The sequence below is a fragment of the Dermacentor andersoni genome, chromosome 3, assembly GCF_023375885.2.
Source record: "Dermacentor andersoni chromosome 3, qqDerAnde1_hic_scaffold, whole genome shotgun sequence".
NCBI classification, from domain to species: domain Eukaryota; kingdom Metazoa; phylum Arthropoda; class Arachnida; order Ixodida; family Ixodidae; genus Dermacentor; species Dermacentor andersoni.
The window spans coordinates 61,459,309-61,477,173 of NC_092816.1; the positions used below are offsets into that span (position 1 = coordinate 61,459,309).

At 50.4% G+C, this 17,865-nt stretch overlaps 1 protein-coding gene across 1 annotated transcript in view; it reads right to left on the bottom strand.

Moving 5' to 3' along the window:
* The window catches only part of LOC126547053 (uncharacterized), a 503,539-nt gene that overhangs the window by 160,192 nt on the left and 325,482 nt on the right, over nt 1-17,865 (bottom strand). Inside the window, exon 4 of the mRNA XM_050194887.3 lies at nt 16,061-16,201. Coding sequence (XP_050050844.1) covers nt 16,061-16,201 — 141 coding nt within the window. The remainder of the gene's footprint in view (nt 1-16,060; nt 16,202-17,865) is intronic.

A 17,865-nucleotide genomic window follows, 5' to 3' on the forward strand; every position in this document is an offset into this window, starting at 1 on the left:
CGGGTGAACCCAGATTTTTTCTTTACTTCCTTCCTGAACCTCGTCGCCTCTGGGATGCGACGAGAGGAAAGCCTCCTCCTCGTCTCTCCGCCGTCCTCATACGTATGCTCGTCGTTGTCTCCGCAGTGTGGGAATAGACGCGTCTTTCCCACGGGACTCGCGTCGATGACTCATTACGATGATGAAACCGTCGCGAACGGGCCGATGGGGCCACCGAGCTAGCAGCACGTGCGTGCGTGCTGCAGGCATACGCACGGAAGCAAGCACCGTTCGCGCGCATCCGTGGAACTCGGTGCGTGAGTGTCGCTTCTTCATCGAGCCCGCTCTGCCCCGTTCCTGCAGCGGCGGTAAATAATTATCGTTTCGGGGCACGGTTACGTAGCCGAGCGTCGGAAGGGAGCCGAACCGCCTTTAGCGATCGACGGCCGGGGCCGGTGTACTTAGCGCGTCCGATCTCCCCGATCCGGATCGCGCGCGTTATAATAGATCATTCGGCGGGCCCCCGCGTCACGCTACGGCGATTGAAACGTAGCCGACGCGCGACAAGGAACCGGGCCACGGCGTCGGAGGGCAATTAGAAAGATGAAAATAAGAAATGAACGGAAGAACTACGCATAGGCATGAGCGGCTACCGGTGTTTGGGTTCGTTATCGGAAGAAAAAAAAATAAACAAGAAAGAACAGAGAGAGAGAGAGAGAGAGACGGTGGTATGCCCTGCCTGTCGTCAATTAACCGGTTTACGTGAAATATATGTATTTCGCAGAGCTTATAAAGGCTCTCCAGTAATCCGGTTGCTGCGCGGCGTTGTACAGAAGCTTCGGGCTGCATGCAGCGACGTGCTTATAGAGTATGGCTACGTGGCTGTATGTGCATGAACGCTCGATCGCTTCGGGCCTACTGCTGGAACTGATGCGGTCGTCAGAGCTCAAGCAGTTCGCTTCGAGCATTGTGAGTCGGACGGGTGTACCTTGTGAACATCTCTGGCTGGTGCGGCCGCCTGCGACGGGTGTGGAATTCAACACGACAGAAGAAAGCCCTTGTAATGACGTTCGGCCACAAGTTAAAGACCCCCCCCCCCCTCCTCTCCTTTTGGTTGAAATTGTTCCGGAGTACTCAATTACGGAATTTTTTTTTTTATCCATCAATCAAGCCTTGCTCTCAGATGCATATTGAAATAAGACATAACAACGCAAAGAAAGAACTCGTGGATGTCGTTGGTCGACTGCACCGTGCCAGTACTCAGCATTGAGATAGCTACAAATCACAGTTCAGACAATTTCTTGAAGGAAACCATTGATAGATTGATTTCAGAGCCCGCTTTCACTTACACACATCTCCAGTTACGTGAACTCTAGAGCCAGGAATTATAATGCAACGTAAGTGGCGTTGAATATTAATAAAAAGAGTTCTTTCTCAGCAGCTGCCGAGTTACGAATAATGTTGCCGATAACATCATGGAGCTGAAGAGTGTCTAAGATGAAAGAAAGCTGATTTTCAATGCAGCTCCCCCACCACTTAAGTTATGGAAAATCTACTATCGAAAGGCTCCGCTCCCGTCTCTGTGTGCTTATAGCCAATGGCTGAAAGTAAACGCGACCTTAATTACACTGACCGTGAAATTCGCATGCAGCTCGTCCTTTCTGTCACGTTGGTTAGAAGCGCGCGGGCCCGAAGGTTACATGCCGTAGCGAACCGCCTGAAACCCACATGTCTATGACAACCCTGCACCCACGATGTGACGAATATACCGGAGACATCGATCGCTCAATGCGGCTGCTCTCCGCGCCCGAATTTTCCTCGTTGCAGATTGAACAGCGTCGCGCGCTGGAACATTAAGACGACGTTTCACCGCTTTTAATATACCTTTTCAATTCTCCGTGAATGCTATAGTGAGAATGCGACGAGACCCGATAGAGGCACTACGCACTACCGATCGTAAAAATTAAGCTCTACTTGTGCCCTGGCCGTAGCATATAAGCTGCTAATATATTCCGGTACTACCCATGCGTGTGAGCCACCCTCCCTGGGGTGAGCTACGTATCCTTCTGGCTAGCATGCACGTTACACACACACATACACCTTCGCCTTCTCCTTGGCGACGACGCTTAAGGAAGGGCGCGGCGTCATACGCGAAACGAGCCCCCCCCCCCCCCCCCCCCCCGGCTGAGACCCTAATTCATTAGCGAGCCGGCCGCGCGCACCTGCGCGGAGGAAGTTGATTGTCTTCGAAGCAAGCCCCCTCCTCTCCTTCACTGCGTCGCAATCACGCATCTGGGCCAAAATCAAAGGCACGTTGTACATCGCCGCCGGTAATACGTCCCATGCACTCGCCCGGTGCGCTATGAGCACGCTGCTCCCACGAGGCTATATAGCGTAATCCGCTGCTAAGCCATCGAGAGCGGAGAAGGAAGACGAGGCTGCGTACACGAGGAGAGAGACCTCTCGCGGAGCGAGCAACTCGCGAGCTGCTGCAGCGGCGCATAAGAAAAAGACGGGGGAAACGCGAGCGGCGCCGACCTGCGCGATAACGTTATGCGCCGGGTCAGTCCGCTCCGAGCGAGCGAATATACATATAAGTGTGATGGATAGATGACAGCGGGTTGCGGCGATACACCTAGCCAGTCGGTACACACTCGATCGAGACGCTATGCACTAGCTGGCGCTGTCGGCGACGCCCACCGCCATTGTGAAAACGAAGCTCGCGGTGTAATTCGATCCCTTTGGCAATGGCCGCGCGAGGGCGAAACGTCTCAAGGCTCCGCGCGCGCGCGGCTCCGGCTACGCAGCCGCGCCGTTTGCGTAATTACTACGACGTCGCGCTTGGGGTCTGTGTTGCCGCGCGTTTTCTTCTCTTCCTCGTCGTCTCGTTTCAAACGGCTTTCTCGTTGTACCAACTCTCGTACGTTTTCAGCTTTAACGAGAGTGCGTGCGCGCTTAATAACGCTTCAACTGTAAATGAGAGACGAAGGGAACCGTTCATCGGCAACTCGAGACGTCGCGGTCCTCATTAAGGGGCGAAGCGCAGCCGTGGAGAGCGAGCATCCGGCGGTGATCATCACTGCGGCGATGAGCGAATATTCGTGCCGCGATGCTCCAGAGCGAGACGGTTAGCGTATTCACTAACTTCGCAGCCTAGGCGCGAGGTTACCACAATGCGTGAACAAAGCCGGCAACTTAGTTAGACCAGTACGTAAACGTGAGACACTGAACACTACAAAGAACGAGACACGTACTACCTTTCTTTTTTACGTTTACCGGGGCACGAAGCCATGAGAATGAGGCCGAAACATCTCTTCGCGATCGCCACCTATCAATCTCAGCGCTGCTGCAATACCACTGTTACTTGGCTCTGCAATCTGTTCCTTTTTTTTGTTTTATTTTTTGCCCTCTGTCTGTACATATTAAAAAGAAAATGAAAGAAGTAACAATGCGCTTCGTGCAAGCGCATTCTGTTTCACCGAAATCGAGAGACGGCTCGATGCGCACACTCAGGCGCTCTGGCAGAAAGTCATCGCTGTAGCGGCTGAAAAAACTGCGCCCACCGAAACTGGAGAACTTCCGCCGAAGAAAACCCATTAGTCACCGTATAAAACTCGGAACACCGGCGGCACAGTGCAACGCCGGTTGCGGATCAGAAATCACCAGCAGAACCTCGACGTTTGTCAGGAGAATTACGCTCAACAAATCGGCTGCAGCGACTAAGTGCCAAAGAACAGTATACATAAAAAAAAAAAAAGAGTATCAAAAGGCAACAGAGAACAATCCGCGGATATTGAAACAGGATGTCCGCGCGAAAGCCCGCGACTGATGCGCGGCAGCTCGAAACAGCGGCCAACAAAACGTCTTGCCCGGTGGCGTAAACAATCAACAATAAACACGAGACGGGGAGAATGGCTGGGTGGCGACACAACGTCACCGAAGCCGTATATACCTCTCTCGAAACACCCTCGGCAGCGGGGTCTGCCTCGCCGGAGAAGCAATTTATCGCGCCAACCTTGTCAAAACTCGAGAAGGCCCCGCAACCGGCAGAGCAACAACCGCAACAAAGGAACCGCGCAGAAAGAAATATGTGTTTGTGCGCGCGCGAGCGAAGAGTATCGAATCGAAATTGGTTAGAAGAGTTTCCGCGAAGTCTGGCGAAGCTGCAGGCGGTGCCGCTTGCAGTTATCCGCGGAAAGTTGCCAACGACAATAACAAACCTGGAGAGGACAATAACAAAGATGCGAGCAAAAGAAAAATAAATAAAAAACAATAAACAAACAAGCAACGAACGGTAACGCGCAAGTTGACAAACAGCGCGGAGCGTTGGGACAGTGTGACTCAGCGGAGAGGAAAGTGAGTCAGTTCGAGCTCATCCCGTGGCGCAGGCAGAGTATATAGTAGTAGAGTACCACATGTTTAGTGAAACGGCAAGACAGACTTCACGCGCGGATGTTAGTCGATTCAACGTACAATTCACGGGGGGGTTGCTCACGGAGAGCTTTAAGCAATTTCTTTTTTCTATATTAGCCTCTTTCCCACTGTGTCGTGTTCGTCAAACCGTATCGATGGGTTACGGTTCAGAGATAAAGAGGCAGTGTGTCTGAGAGCGATAGTTATAAAGAGGATGAAAAAAATAAGATAAAGTACAAAAAAAATAGGAAAGAAACCTGGGGCAGGATATCGCTCGGCCCCGATCGAGTTTTCGGCCCGTTCCGCCGGCGCTGCCTTTACCGGCTTGCGAAGGAAGGCACGCATCCGCACCAGCGCTCCACGGCCGTATATACACTTCGCAGCGAGAGAGGCGCTTTCCGATGGTTGCCATCCGAAAAACTATTCTCTCTCCCCCGCACCGGAAAGCGACGCGTCAAAGTAGATATCTAAACCTAGAGGAGCAGCACAGGAAGGATAAGTTTGGGGGAGAGATACTAAGAGAGAGAGAGAGAGAGAATATGGCGAAGTAGGTGATAAAACGAAGGCAGCACCCGCGTATACACTCTTCAACTCGTTTTTATAGTACCTCACACGACGCGGAGCGGCGGTACCGTGCATGCCTTCCCCTCCCTCCCTCCGCGTCGCGTCGTTGACGCCGGAGGAGGACAGATTTCGTTTTCAAAATGTAAGAGCTTCCGTCTCTTCTCGTTTTCTCGTCTCTTTCCATCTCCTTGCATCCCCTGCCTCTCCTGTCTACCACTTATTTGCTCCTCTCTTGTTGCTTGTTGTCTTCTTGGTTTTAACGTTCGTTTTAGGGGCAGCGAAACAAATAAAAAAGAAAAACGAAGAAAGCTCGAGGCAGCTTTTGAAAAGTGCCGCCCAAAGAAGAGAGCTCGATGGAGCTGCCACGTTCGCTGATGCGAAAGGAGGAGGTGTTTTTTTTTTTTTTTCAGGAAGTTTGTTGTGAGTGATGCCGAAGAACTACGCCGCAGTTTACGCTGCGTTCTGCGATTTCGCCCACAGCTTTTCCTCTCGTTGCTTTCTTTTTTTTTCAAACTTCGGAAGGCCCCAAGAAGAAAACCACCAAAAAACAGACGCTGTTTTCCCCGAGCCGGAAGCTGCAGGCTGTGATGGTATATAGCTTTGTGTGACGATGACAACAACGTTCGTCCCGCATCGCCGGCGTCAAAGAGTGGAGCTGCGACTTCCTCGCTAATGGCGCCGGCGCTAAAGAGAATGAATGGCCCATATACGAGGGCGTGCAGGAAAAAGAAAAACAAAGCAGCTGGCGTAAAGAAAGTTCTGCGTGATGTGACAGGCCAGGGCACCCCACTCGTGATTTTCTTGTTTTTGTTTTGTTTTCCCAGCGCCGAACTTGCAACAAAAGCGGAAAGCGAGAGTTGTTAAACGACCGCTGCTTTCAAGGGTCCGTCGGTTTACGCCAGCTTCTTACACGCTTTTTCTGTGGTGACGAGCGTATCGAACGCTCGGAGAGGCGCGTCCGGCGAGGAAATACAAGTGCCGGTAACTTCACATGCAGAGATTGCCAGCTATAGGCGAAGCGTCTCTTCGCTGAAGTCGATGAGCCGTATAATACCAGACCTACCATGGCGAATATCGGGTTCAGATACGTAATTAGTTGATAGCCTCGAGCAATGATATATGGATTCCTATAAATCCTTACCTCTGCGATGGTGTTCCGTTCCTATGGATACACAGTGACACATGAACTAGGAAGTAAAAAACCACTAAAGCTGCGCATTAAGTGATCGGGAGCGCAAGTCGTCGGTGGCAGCAATGAAAGCGCATGCAAATGCACCACGACGAAATCAACTCTCAGCAATGAGCTCATGCTCTATGCACCAAAGTAAAGGGAACACAGCCGATCGCGACCTAAGTGCCCCAGCAAACGACCTAGTTGAATATACCGGCCACTATTCGCCCATGCCAATACTCTGGCACTACCGCCTAGCCTACACAACAGTATATGCGTCTCCAGCTCCTCAAGATCGTGCGAAAATCGCCGCCTTAATTACAGAGCGGTGTTCTGGCTCACTTTTGGTACATATGCACAGCTATATATGCAATACCATGCCTGTTCTTCCTCCGACAGCAACGCTAGGCTTAGCTCTTTTTTCGCGATTGAAGCCAAAGGAACGATGGTACCGTGTTGGGCTTCAGTTGTGGTTAAAGCCCGTCAGCGGGAGCCCACAATGGAATGATGTTCCCATCGCCAGCTAATTGCAACCCGCAATAATCGCTCGACGCGCAGCATGGAGGGCATGTCTCCAGGCGGACATTAGGCGGAACTGTCGATTGCTGCAGTAATCGACTGGAATACTTCGTCTGCCATTTCCCACGTTCAACCACGTTCAGTTCACGAGCAGTCCTACAGCTTAGCGGCGCACCCTTCGCGAACATCGGCATACGTCCGACAAGTCTATCGCCCCAAGAGACTGCCATTTACATATCGCGCATCCACGTTGCTCCCCTTCACGGATCGCCGAATCCTAACCGGCACGAATCTAAACTAAACTAAACCTAACGAAGCCACACGACACAGATAGTGCGCCGAATACGCGGGAGCGGCGCGCTCGGGCGCATAGCACGCGACGAGGCACGTGATCCTGCCACGAGAACTGCACGGGGAGCTGGGCCGGCCAGGCCCCGCGGTCGCCGCCGCCGCCGAAACGCGCTTCGTCACGCCAATCGTTTCTTCACAGCCGTAGCCACGCTGCTGCTGGCAAACCGTACCCGCAGCTGCCAGACAGCCGGCAACAGGTCAGATGTCTCGGTCGACTTTGAGGGCGGCCACTGCGATACGTGCTACAAGGTGGTTGCACTGGCGGTGACGGCCTTCTTAGGTCCCCGCTTCCTCGCGTTCGGTGCCACCGCTCCTCTATCACGTAGACACGGTTCTCACAAGTCAACAGCGGGTGCACTTGCCCGTCACGGCTGATCGACGCTCTTGCGGCTGCCGAACTGCCAAAAGGGAGTGTCGGCCTCGTCTATCGCACGCGTTTATGTGACTCGTATGCTGCTGGCTTGTGACTCGCCTATCTAGGCCAAAATGCGAGCCCGACAAATTTCTCTCCGTATACCGCGAACTTCCAAGGCGAAACGAAAAAAAAAAAAGAAGGAAAAGGAAGATGAAGCGCGCATTTGAATCGTGGCGTTGCGTTTTGAAGTTGATGCGGGGCCTGTAATAGCAGTCTTTTAAAGTCGACCGCACGTGCATGCACGTGTACGTCTATTTCAGACGCCGCAGAGCAAAACGCCACATGCCTTGCTCATAAAGAGAACAGTAGAAGGGATGACTTCTGTATAAGCGAGGCGATTTCCTTGGTACGTTTGTTTTTCATGGCGCCATAGTATCCGCGTTATAAAGCACCCCCTTCTGCCGCCTCTGGTACGAGCAGACACAATGAAACGACTCCGCTCAGTTTCTCCCATATAAACCAAAGCGTTGGCGCGCTCCTTAAAACCGCGGAGAAGTGGGAAATGGGGCGGTTGAAAGACTCCATCTTTGTGACGAGTGACGTCTCGCCTGGTCGTTACTTCGGTTGCCTCGCCACCGCAACGTTAGCATTTTGGCGAGTCACTGCTCCTTTTTATTTTATTTTTCTCTCTTTCTGTTTGTTATTGAAACATAGCACGACACTTCGACACGTAAAAACAAGGGAGATACTTTCCAGGACAACTTACTCGGTGATGGTCGTAGCCGACTTGCTCGCTCGCTAGACGTTTCCCGCGGTTCACGAGTCAAAATCGAGCCGTTTTTTTTTTTTCTCTAACCCTTCACAGAAGGGCCACCTTGCGATAAGTCATGTGCTTTCCGTCGACAGTTTTCCTGCGAACGCCGCAAGCCCGCACACATCGACGTGCTATCGGGCAGTAACAATGACAATGGTTTGGAGAACACCACAAACCATAGGAAAATACAACAAACGTCCAATTTATTTATTTTATTCCACTCGATTGTGCGGCGTTTATTCTTGCGTCAACTATGGGCGACACATTGACAAAGCCGCTACCTATAAATGAGTCTATACAGTGTTCGCCTTATACGCTATATATTTGTTCTCTGCTGTTCTCCAGTCCTATGTACTTTGCACCCATACCCACACGGTGGTCTCGCCGTTCAGGTGTCAGCAGCCCCATATAGGCCGTTACAGTGCAGTCAGCAGCACTTTCCTTTCTTCCTCTTTCCTTTACGAAATGAATACTACACAAGCGTTCTTAATAATCGCGCCCTAACTAGCCCAGATAAATGTTATATTGGGATGTTATTGACATTGCTAAGCCTTCCACGCCAGAGCGCAACGAAGAGCAGTACAAAGAACTATAGGGATAAAAAGAAATAATAATAATAAAGAAACACGAAGGACGAAGCGGACGCGCGTATATACCCTTGACCCGGAGCCACCGGTATTTTAAGGTCGCTTCACACGCGAAAGAAAAAAAAAAAAAAAAAAAAACGGCGCCGCAGGAATACCAAACGCTCATCCTGACGTGCGAAGCCGAGGCCGGCCCGCACGCCAAGCACGGTCGGCGGGACTGCAATACGTTCCCGACGCGAAGCGGAGCGAATCACTGCAGCTGGCCCTGTCCGACTGTGGCCGCTGGCACTGGCGATCTCGGGTCACGCGCGCGGTCAAACCGTCGGCCACTGTAAGCCCTGCGACACTCGAATTTAGTTCTTTTTTTTACTTCTTCTTCTTCGCTCATTTCGCGTTTTGGTTTTGCGAACGAGAAGAAGCGGCGCAGGTGGCGGTGGTATGCACGCGGCGTCTGAAGATTCAATCGGCAGATAATCCTTAATGCCACCGGCGAGCGCGCGGCTCGTCCGAACTATGAAATATGCGGATGTCTACTCAAGTGCCGCCCCGTGACTTACCGCGTTTCTCAATTCGCGACGCCGTCGCGCAGGTCGCGGGAGCTTCCGCAATTTTCCATTCCCCTCACTGATAATATTTCTTCGTTTAGCTTTCCGGCGATTTCCACGTACGTATAGGCACAGTGCCTCTTAAGGCATACGAAGAAACGGTCAGCTGAGAACGTGAACGCCTTTTTAATCGTCCATGGACATGCTCATTGTGAAATGAAATCAGCTCTTTCGCGCACATGGGCGACTTGCGGCTTTTGCTTGCATTTTTTTTGAAGAGTCATCCATCATACCTGGCGCCAGTGAGGGAGACGGGCCTGAATCGCCTCTGCAGGCTTCTAGGGCAAACGACAGGTCGACGTCATCTACGCCATGTGAATTTGCAACCAAACGAACCACCAGGCGCGCGGCTGGGCTGGTGGACCACATCACCGGCATGTTAGGACCACTGGTGGAGATAGCGCTACGCAATAATATTTATTTAGTCTTGCGAAGTGTAGGAAGACATAAGCGACAACAATGTGCGCAGGAAGTACTCAATCCGGGGAAAAATAAGTATTGGCGTCGTACACAAATACAGACACCTAAACGAGGTGTCATTTATAGCTTAAGGGAAGTTTGATGCTCATACGTACTCAATATCGCGATCTTCACGGATATAGTCAGCTCACGAAGCCTGCACATATTCTTAAAGACGTAATGCCAGAGACACGAGCAAGTAACACTCAAGTATCACTATTAGGTATCTTCAGCTGGTTTGCACACCAGTGGCTGACGCTTGGCTAGGGTTACGCTTATAGTGCCCTCATTTTTAAGATCGCTGTACATTACGACACCTAATCTTACTTCTTGCTATTAGGTTCTGCCCGATTTAAACAAAGACGCCATGTTGTTTCTTTCCGTACTGCCCCTCTACAGCATGATCATCATTTAATTCTTCTGGGTATTTGAGTAGCAACATTGCGACGCAGAGTACATTACCACTGGTGAGCATGCCAGATAACACATCAGGCCAAACGGGAAGTATATAAGGATAATGTTTGACTTCTTGAGGGTGCAACCGTCCTTGAATACCCGATCCTTTAGATCTTACTTCAAGTTTGAACCACGTGTCGAGAGGAAGTTAACTTCCCTCCACAGCCCACTGTTAGCTGGCGCGAGCGGAAATGTCTTCAGACAGAGACATACGACAACGAAAAGAATCTCTCTTCACGTACGGTGGGCTCTAAAAAGGAGGCGCGCGCAGAAGGTCAAACAGGAACGTGCTAAAAATGGCGCGTCTGTCCGAGTACACGCACTCGTAACGGCATACATAAAGAAACACACGTCAGCGGAAGGGGCCCTGCGAAGATGGAGACGAAACAATACTTCTCCTCTAGCAGCGAGCGCGACCGACCAGTCGAAGGCAACGGTCTGACCGAGGCCTTTCCTTCTAACTCCTCCAGACAAAGATCGTCGTGTCAAGGGTCTCCGGTGAGGTCGGGCCAAAGGCCACGCAAAGATCACGAGCGCGAGTGGTCGCCGACAGCCGAAGTCCTAGACACACACGCACGCACAGACGCGCTTAAGACGTGGCGACCTTCCCCCCGTGGCGAGCTCTCGCGTTTCTCAGCGCTTTCCAGGCAAAAACCTCCTCTCGGAACTGGGTCAGAGGTTATGCTTGTAAATCCTCCCCTCCCCCACTGACGGTGCCACCTCGGCCCCTCTCCCTCCCTCTACTAGCCCCATCTTCCAGCGTGGACTCTTTCGCCGCCCGCCGTCTCCTCTGCCCGCGGGGGAGCAGCCGCCGCTTCGAACTCTCACCTCCGGCGGCGCGCGCCGTGACCTATGCTCTGACACCTGACCCTCTCCGCCGTGACCTCTGACCCGCGCCAGCCACGTCAGGCGGCTTCGCCGTCGCTCGCTCGCGGCACGTTAGAGAGAAAGCGACCTTTTCTTCATTTTGTTCGCTTCCCTATCTCTACATTATTTCTTCTTTTACTCTTCCAGCTGTGAGGCGACGGGGCGGCGTATTACGACTCATAAAACGGGTTGAGTCAGCCCGCGCGCACAGCACGTATACCGTTGCCGCGTGCGTCCGCTCGGCGCACGTGCCTAGTTCTACCATCTCCTCGATTCTTTCTTCGACTGTTAACTCGTTATTGTTGCTTTGATTTCTGCTCGTCTCGCAGCATTCGGCTTCCTCTCTCCCCTGAGAGAGAGAGCGAGAGAGACGGACGGCGTATGCCTGTTGTTTCCTTCCATCTGGGCGCGCGCGTATCTAATCTTGTTCGTTCTCTATTCGCGCCTTTATTTATTTATTTATGTTTTTCGTTCACTCCCCAGCGTAGCGGACGTGTAGATTGGAAGGCGTCGCCGCTGTGTTAGCCTCGGATGACCCGGACCGACGTTCGCCGACCATGGGGCGTCACGCTGACCCCGTCGCTGCGTGCGAACACGTCGTTCGGACGGCCGACTGCATCATCGTACAACCCACTCCTTCGGACGGATACAAATGTCGAGTGCTGCTTGCTTGAGCTCGTACGCCGTACTACGTAGCCAGCGGGGGTTAGCAGAGGTCCCGCCGTGTCGTCTGCAGCACGCGCAGCGATTAGCACGTGGAAAACGTCGCTTCCTGGGGGGGGGAAATGACGAACGCTGCACGCGAAAGTTGAGTGGGCGAGTAAGGTGGTTAGCAAGGGACGCGCGGTGCGTATCGCATCTTTAACATATTTTTCTTCACTTTCCTCTATCTCTCTTCTTTTGCTGCCAGACTCTAGTGCTGCGTACAACGCTCTCGCCCTTTCTGACACTGTATGCAAATAGAGTGTAAACCGAACATCTACAGAGTATTTATTATAAGGGGGTCACCAAACCCGTATCTGCCGCGAAGAGGGCGAAATGCATGCTCTTGGCGGTCGCGCGTCATTACTGCTCCCAAGCGGTACTGACGCATATTTCTCAAGCTGTAGAAACCCTAGGAAACGCTTTTCGCACGTCAAAATATTGCTCTCGGCAATGGAATCAATGTTGGGAAACACTTATAAGATACATTAGGCCGCTATTTTGTAGCGATGCATTATGCCTTATTCTACGCTATTTTTATCATCCACCACACACGGCTCCCTGATCCCGTTGATTATGTGGGCAGACCGTCGCTCTGACCACTGGCCAAGCGCGAAAAGCCTGAAAAAGCATAGAACCGGAAAAGGAATCGCTACAAAATACTGGCCTAATTTGATGCCATAGTTGATGCCAATTGAGAGGGCTACGCGCGTTTCCTTTGACTGTGCTCGCGCGTGACAGCCGCAGTGATCGCCGAACGGAGCATGCCGGTGCGTCATGACGTCATTGCCGAAGGCGGCTGGTCAGTTGCAGTCAACGCCTATGTATAAAAAAGAAATACTTTGTGATCTCGGATCACAAAGTTTTCGCAAGAGAGAATTCTAGCCAATCCTGATGCTGTATACGTATCATCAGCGAGGGCAGCCAATGACAATATGTACTTCCGAAGGAAAACGTTTGTGAATTCGGCTCCCGGGACGCCATGCAGGATTTCCCAAGTTTCTCGCTAGCCTGACTTCGCTCGACGGCTGTCACCGAACAAAGATAGCGCGGAGCGAGCGAATGCGACAGACTAGAAAATGTCGAGATAAAGCCACGTGTGTCAACTCGAGCCCACGCCCTGCGCAAGCCGCTTCCTCGTTTCAAATACCATGGGCAGTGTTAGGCCCCAGCACCGCTTATCGTTGTCAATGCAATACCGTCACTGTCCCGCTATCTATCAGCGCACCCTGCGCAAGCCGCTTGCCACTCGAACTTTCTGGGGCGTGTCACGGGCGTGTCTCCTCTTTCGTAGAGTATCTGTCTATCCACCGTCGAATGCGAACAGTGCAGACGTGACGCAATCACACGCCAACCATTAGCTTTCTTTTGAATACGTTAAAGGATAACATCTTTCTTTCAATAATTTTTTTTTTTTGCACAGATATAGTGGACTGGGTGTAACGATAAACAAATGAAAGAATGCAGCGACGGTTTAACCACATGACTCCTTTTTCGGTCGCCCACGAGGTAACGCCCAAGTGATGATAACTCAAGAGTAAATCTAGATAGGACAATAAAACTGGAGGCGTGCCGAGGGTCGAAGTTAATGTCTTGATACCAACTCGTTCATTCATCTGAGGGCGTCGCCAGAGCTCGCGGAGATCCCCAACTTTAGGGCGCTCTGGCGGCTTATCCGGTATTTTTTTTTTCTAATATTCAGAAAGGTTGGACCTTAAGTTACTGCCAAGAAACAGAAAATTACGACATGTTGAAACTGTCACGTTAGTACTCCTTCAACAGCTAACGCAAAAGAGAATGAGAGCTGGGCGTCGATTATGATCTTATGACCAATTTGGCATTGGCAAAATGCACGAAATATTAAAAAAAAAAAAACGCGCATGTTTGTGGGCAATATATTTCTTCTTACTACTACGGGGCTATCGACAAGGTGAACAAGGCGGAATGTTCGACGCAGAGATGGCTGTAGCCCTGAGTACCATTTGAACAGACAGATGCGATTGTGGCAGTATACATGGCGGTGATGATCTTGCAGGTATGCAAACAGATCCAAGCTGGCCGAGGCGTGCTTGCAACGATTCTGTCCTGATCTCACTATGTCACGTAGAGTGCAGACGCATTATACCATGACAAAACTGCATTTGGACTCTTTATAGAGGCGGGGTGTGTACTTCCGGGCATATTTGTCATCACTCACATCGACTTGTCGCTTGTTGGTCCGTATACACGTTCAAAAATATGAAGGCAAGTTCCTGTAGACGAAAGTGTAGTTACTTCACTCCCTGCTTAGTGCGCTATAGTCAAGCTGCCATCGCCGCGGCGGCTTGGACGACAAGTAATCTTTACCGGGAAACGTATGCGGAGAGGGCTACGTGCTTTGCATTGCATGTAGGCGCGGGAGCGCCGTATCATAAACTGTGTAGTTCAGATGCTTGTTTTGAACTTGTTCCTTACTGGAACGTATGCTGTACTGTATGTTGTATGCGTTATTCCAAAGAATGTATGCACCTTCCGTTTCACTTGGCTGCGTGCTTGTATCCTTTGCCTTACGGGGGTATGAGCCATTCAGTTTGAGGGTATGAGTCATAGATTATAGTTTTCTGTCGACGTCACGTCACGAGGAAATCCCGGGATCCTAGCCATAGACATCTCCGCTTTAAAAGGTCACCGATAATATCCTTTTCTGGTTTAACTAACGCTTTTACTCCTAGTATCGAACACTCGCGAATAAAAGTTGACGAGCGGTGAGATAATCGCAGTGAATAGTAACACGTCATCGCGCAGAGGCTTAGAAGACGTCCTCACCGACTCTGACCCGCCTCGACAGCTTGCGAGGAGAAGGTTTAGCAGGCTTCGACCACGCAATGCAGGATCACGAGTCACAACAACACGGGTGAGTCAAAGAAACGCGAATGCAGCGCTTCGCCCAAATGCCAGAAAAGTACGCAGGTGCAGAAATAACAATAACACAAAACACGATAAACAGATCCAGCTCCATCTAACATTTCGCGTCGTTTGCCTTATGTATATATACCACGACCTCGGCCGTCAAGCTCCGCTCTGATAGTTTCTCTGCTCACCACGTCTTAACCAAAGCGGCGTCGGCGCCTTAACCTTACAATAGGCCACTGTGTCCGGTCGTCGCTCATCGTGAGCATTTGGCACGGGTACAACATGGCTCTTCCTCCCACTCGCGCCTATTTCGCGAAAGGGCAAAATCATATTAGAAAGCACGTCTAAGCATCGGGAAAGGTTGCGCAGTCAGTCTGATGCGCCGGAAGAGAGTTGCTACGCACAAAGTCGAACGGTAACCCCTATGGAGCGTCAGGCAAACCCAGGAAACCTTTAATTGTGGTAGTCTTCTTTTTTTTCTATTACAGAGTTGGCATTTGTCCCATGAGTGTATGCTTAGTGTGTATATATACATATATATTTATCATTTTGAGTGTTTCCGCTACCGATGCCATTATGTGTTCCACGGTGGCTCATTTCCAGTTGGTTTTTATTTGACACTTGTGACCCAACGTCATGTACACTGTTCGCGGCTGCTGTCTTGAACAGTAGGGGACCTATGGCTTCGAAAAGCTGCTCTCGGGGTCTTTATTTTTTTCCCTCGACCCTCTACAAGTGAAAAGGGCGGAACAAGGTCAACCAGACTCAGTGCAGTTTCTATAGGCATCTTCGGCGTGGCCTCTACTTCTAAGGCAGAAGTTGTTGCTAGATTAAATAGAGTTACGCGATGAATCTAATAGTAGTATATACGTATACCTGAAGTAACCATTAGATTACATATAGCTGTGAGAATTCAGGTGGAGAGTTTGGAAAGATTTGCTTACTCCGTTTCCTTTTAATACGCTTATCGGCTAATGGCTCTATGAGTGAAGAAAGCCACTTTTAATGATGCCGATGAATATAGGGAAGGACGTGCAGTACATCAGAGAGAGAGAGGAAAGGCAGGGAGGTTAACCAGAGCGGAAGATCCGGTTTGCTACCCTACGCTGGGGAGAGAGGGGGAGGTAAAGAGATAACAAAGTAGAGGTAAAGGAAGAAAGGAGCATAGATGTACAATCATAGTCTATTAGAATGCAAAATGACCTACGCAATATCAACAGACAATCTATAGACTATTTCAGTTCTTTTTTTTTTTCTTAAACTAAGGGTTAGGCGGTACGCATGCTCGAAGCCAAGCCGCAGGGAAAAGAAAGGCACGTGACTCACCGAGCGGCTCTTCCTCGGATCCCGAGGCGATACTGCTGCTGAGGCGGTCCGAGACGTCGCTATCGAGCCGGTCGGTGTTCTCGGCGCCGGTACCAGCAGAGTTGCGGGACAGCGGGCTCGACGGCTGGCTGCTATGCGTGCCTGCACCACGCGTAGCGCAAGTGGGAACGCGCAAATTGTACACGCACAGCTGCACGCAACTGGTAAGAGGCGAACGAACGCCGGGAGCACGGGTGCTCCTTCCTCGCGTAAAACAGTTACGCGCATTTCGAACAAACTGGCTGGCAAAAGCACTGACACGAGGCACACAGCTCGACTTGTACAGCAAACGCAGTAGGTAGCAATGAACCGTTAGTTGCTGGCGAGTAAGTCGATCTCACCAGTAGACCGTAAAATATAAATGTTGAAAAAGAAACAAAGAAAGAACGGAAAACGTTCAGTTTTACTACAGAAAGTTATTTTCAATGGAAGACACAGATATTGTTTTATTTTAAGAAATTACTCTTTTTTTCTTCTAATGGTCAAACAGTTTTTCACGATATCTAACAGAAGTGGTCAAGGCAACAATGAGTCATCAGGGAAAGAGTGACAAATGTGTCATCGATACTGGGAGCGAAATGAGATTTGCACGTATCGTTACTATTCTCAATTAGCATTTGCGTGCAGTATCACCAGCCACGCAAGTATGGGCAGGTGCCTCTCGTATGCGCGAGCCAGTCGGTCTTAGTTTCCCAATAAGATACACCTGCAATCAGGGCGATCGCCCTGGCCCTCAGAGCATGGCTATATAAACTTAGAGTGGATACTAGGATGTGGCTGGGTGTCTTGGCGCCAGATATCTTGTCAGGTGGTCACATCTCATATGCGCTACGTAGCATGCTTATCAGCAGATGTATGATTTGTTACAACCGCATCGCAGCATTGGACTCTCTTGTACGACATGAAAGGCTGCAGTAACGACGGGAGTAAAAGTGACTCCCTTAATGGAATAAACTATCTAACAATATTTATTTTCTGTGAAATTACCGAGACAAATAAACAGATTATTTCGGTGCAATTACTGAAAACCAAGCGAACAGAAAGCAGAAGAAAACAGAAAATATAGGTTAGAAAAAATTTTCATACTCTCTCCGTTTTCTTTTCCCCCCCAAAAATTTTAACGGTGTACTGATGGCGTTTAATGTTCTCAAACGCTCGCGTCCAATAGATTGGGCCGGTTTTTTCGACCCACCTTGAAAAACACCACAACAAGTAGCACCGGACCGTGTACACAATACGTGTGGGCAATACAGGCACTGGTTTTAAATCGTCCACGCTTTTTGTTCACAGATTCATATGTTCGCTGCTTAATGCGATGTCGACGGCGGCGACATTCAATGACCATTGAGAGGATGTTTCACAATGGTGGAAGTTACTAAGTCTGCTTTCGTAAAGTTGGGTTTCGACACAGACGACAGCTGCCTCGAGAAACTGCTCCAGTTTTCTTGATGCATCAGCGAGACAAACGGTACCGACACAGAAATCGGGCCACCATTAAAGACATTGCTCTCATTTCGAAGGACCAACGGCATATAGCCCTAGTCGGACTAGCTTTAGCTTTGTACGTATTTTGTCAACTGTACTTTAGAGTCGCATCCACGAAGGTGGTCACTTCTGAGAACTGAGGTTCAATATTGTTCCGAATTACGATTGGCAGCTACCTTTTCATGAAAACATTTCTGACGTATGAGCTGCTCGTTATTTAGGGCCTTTGGCACGTTCCGACACACAGTTTCTGCACCACAATTTCGCACCTCATGCTCCAA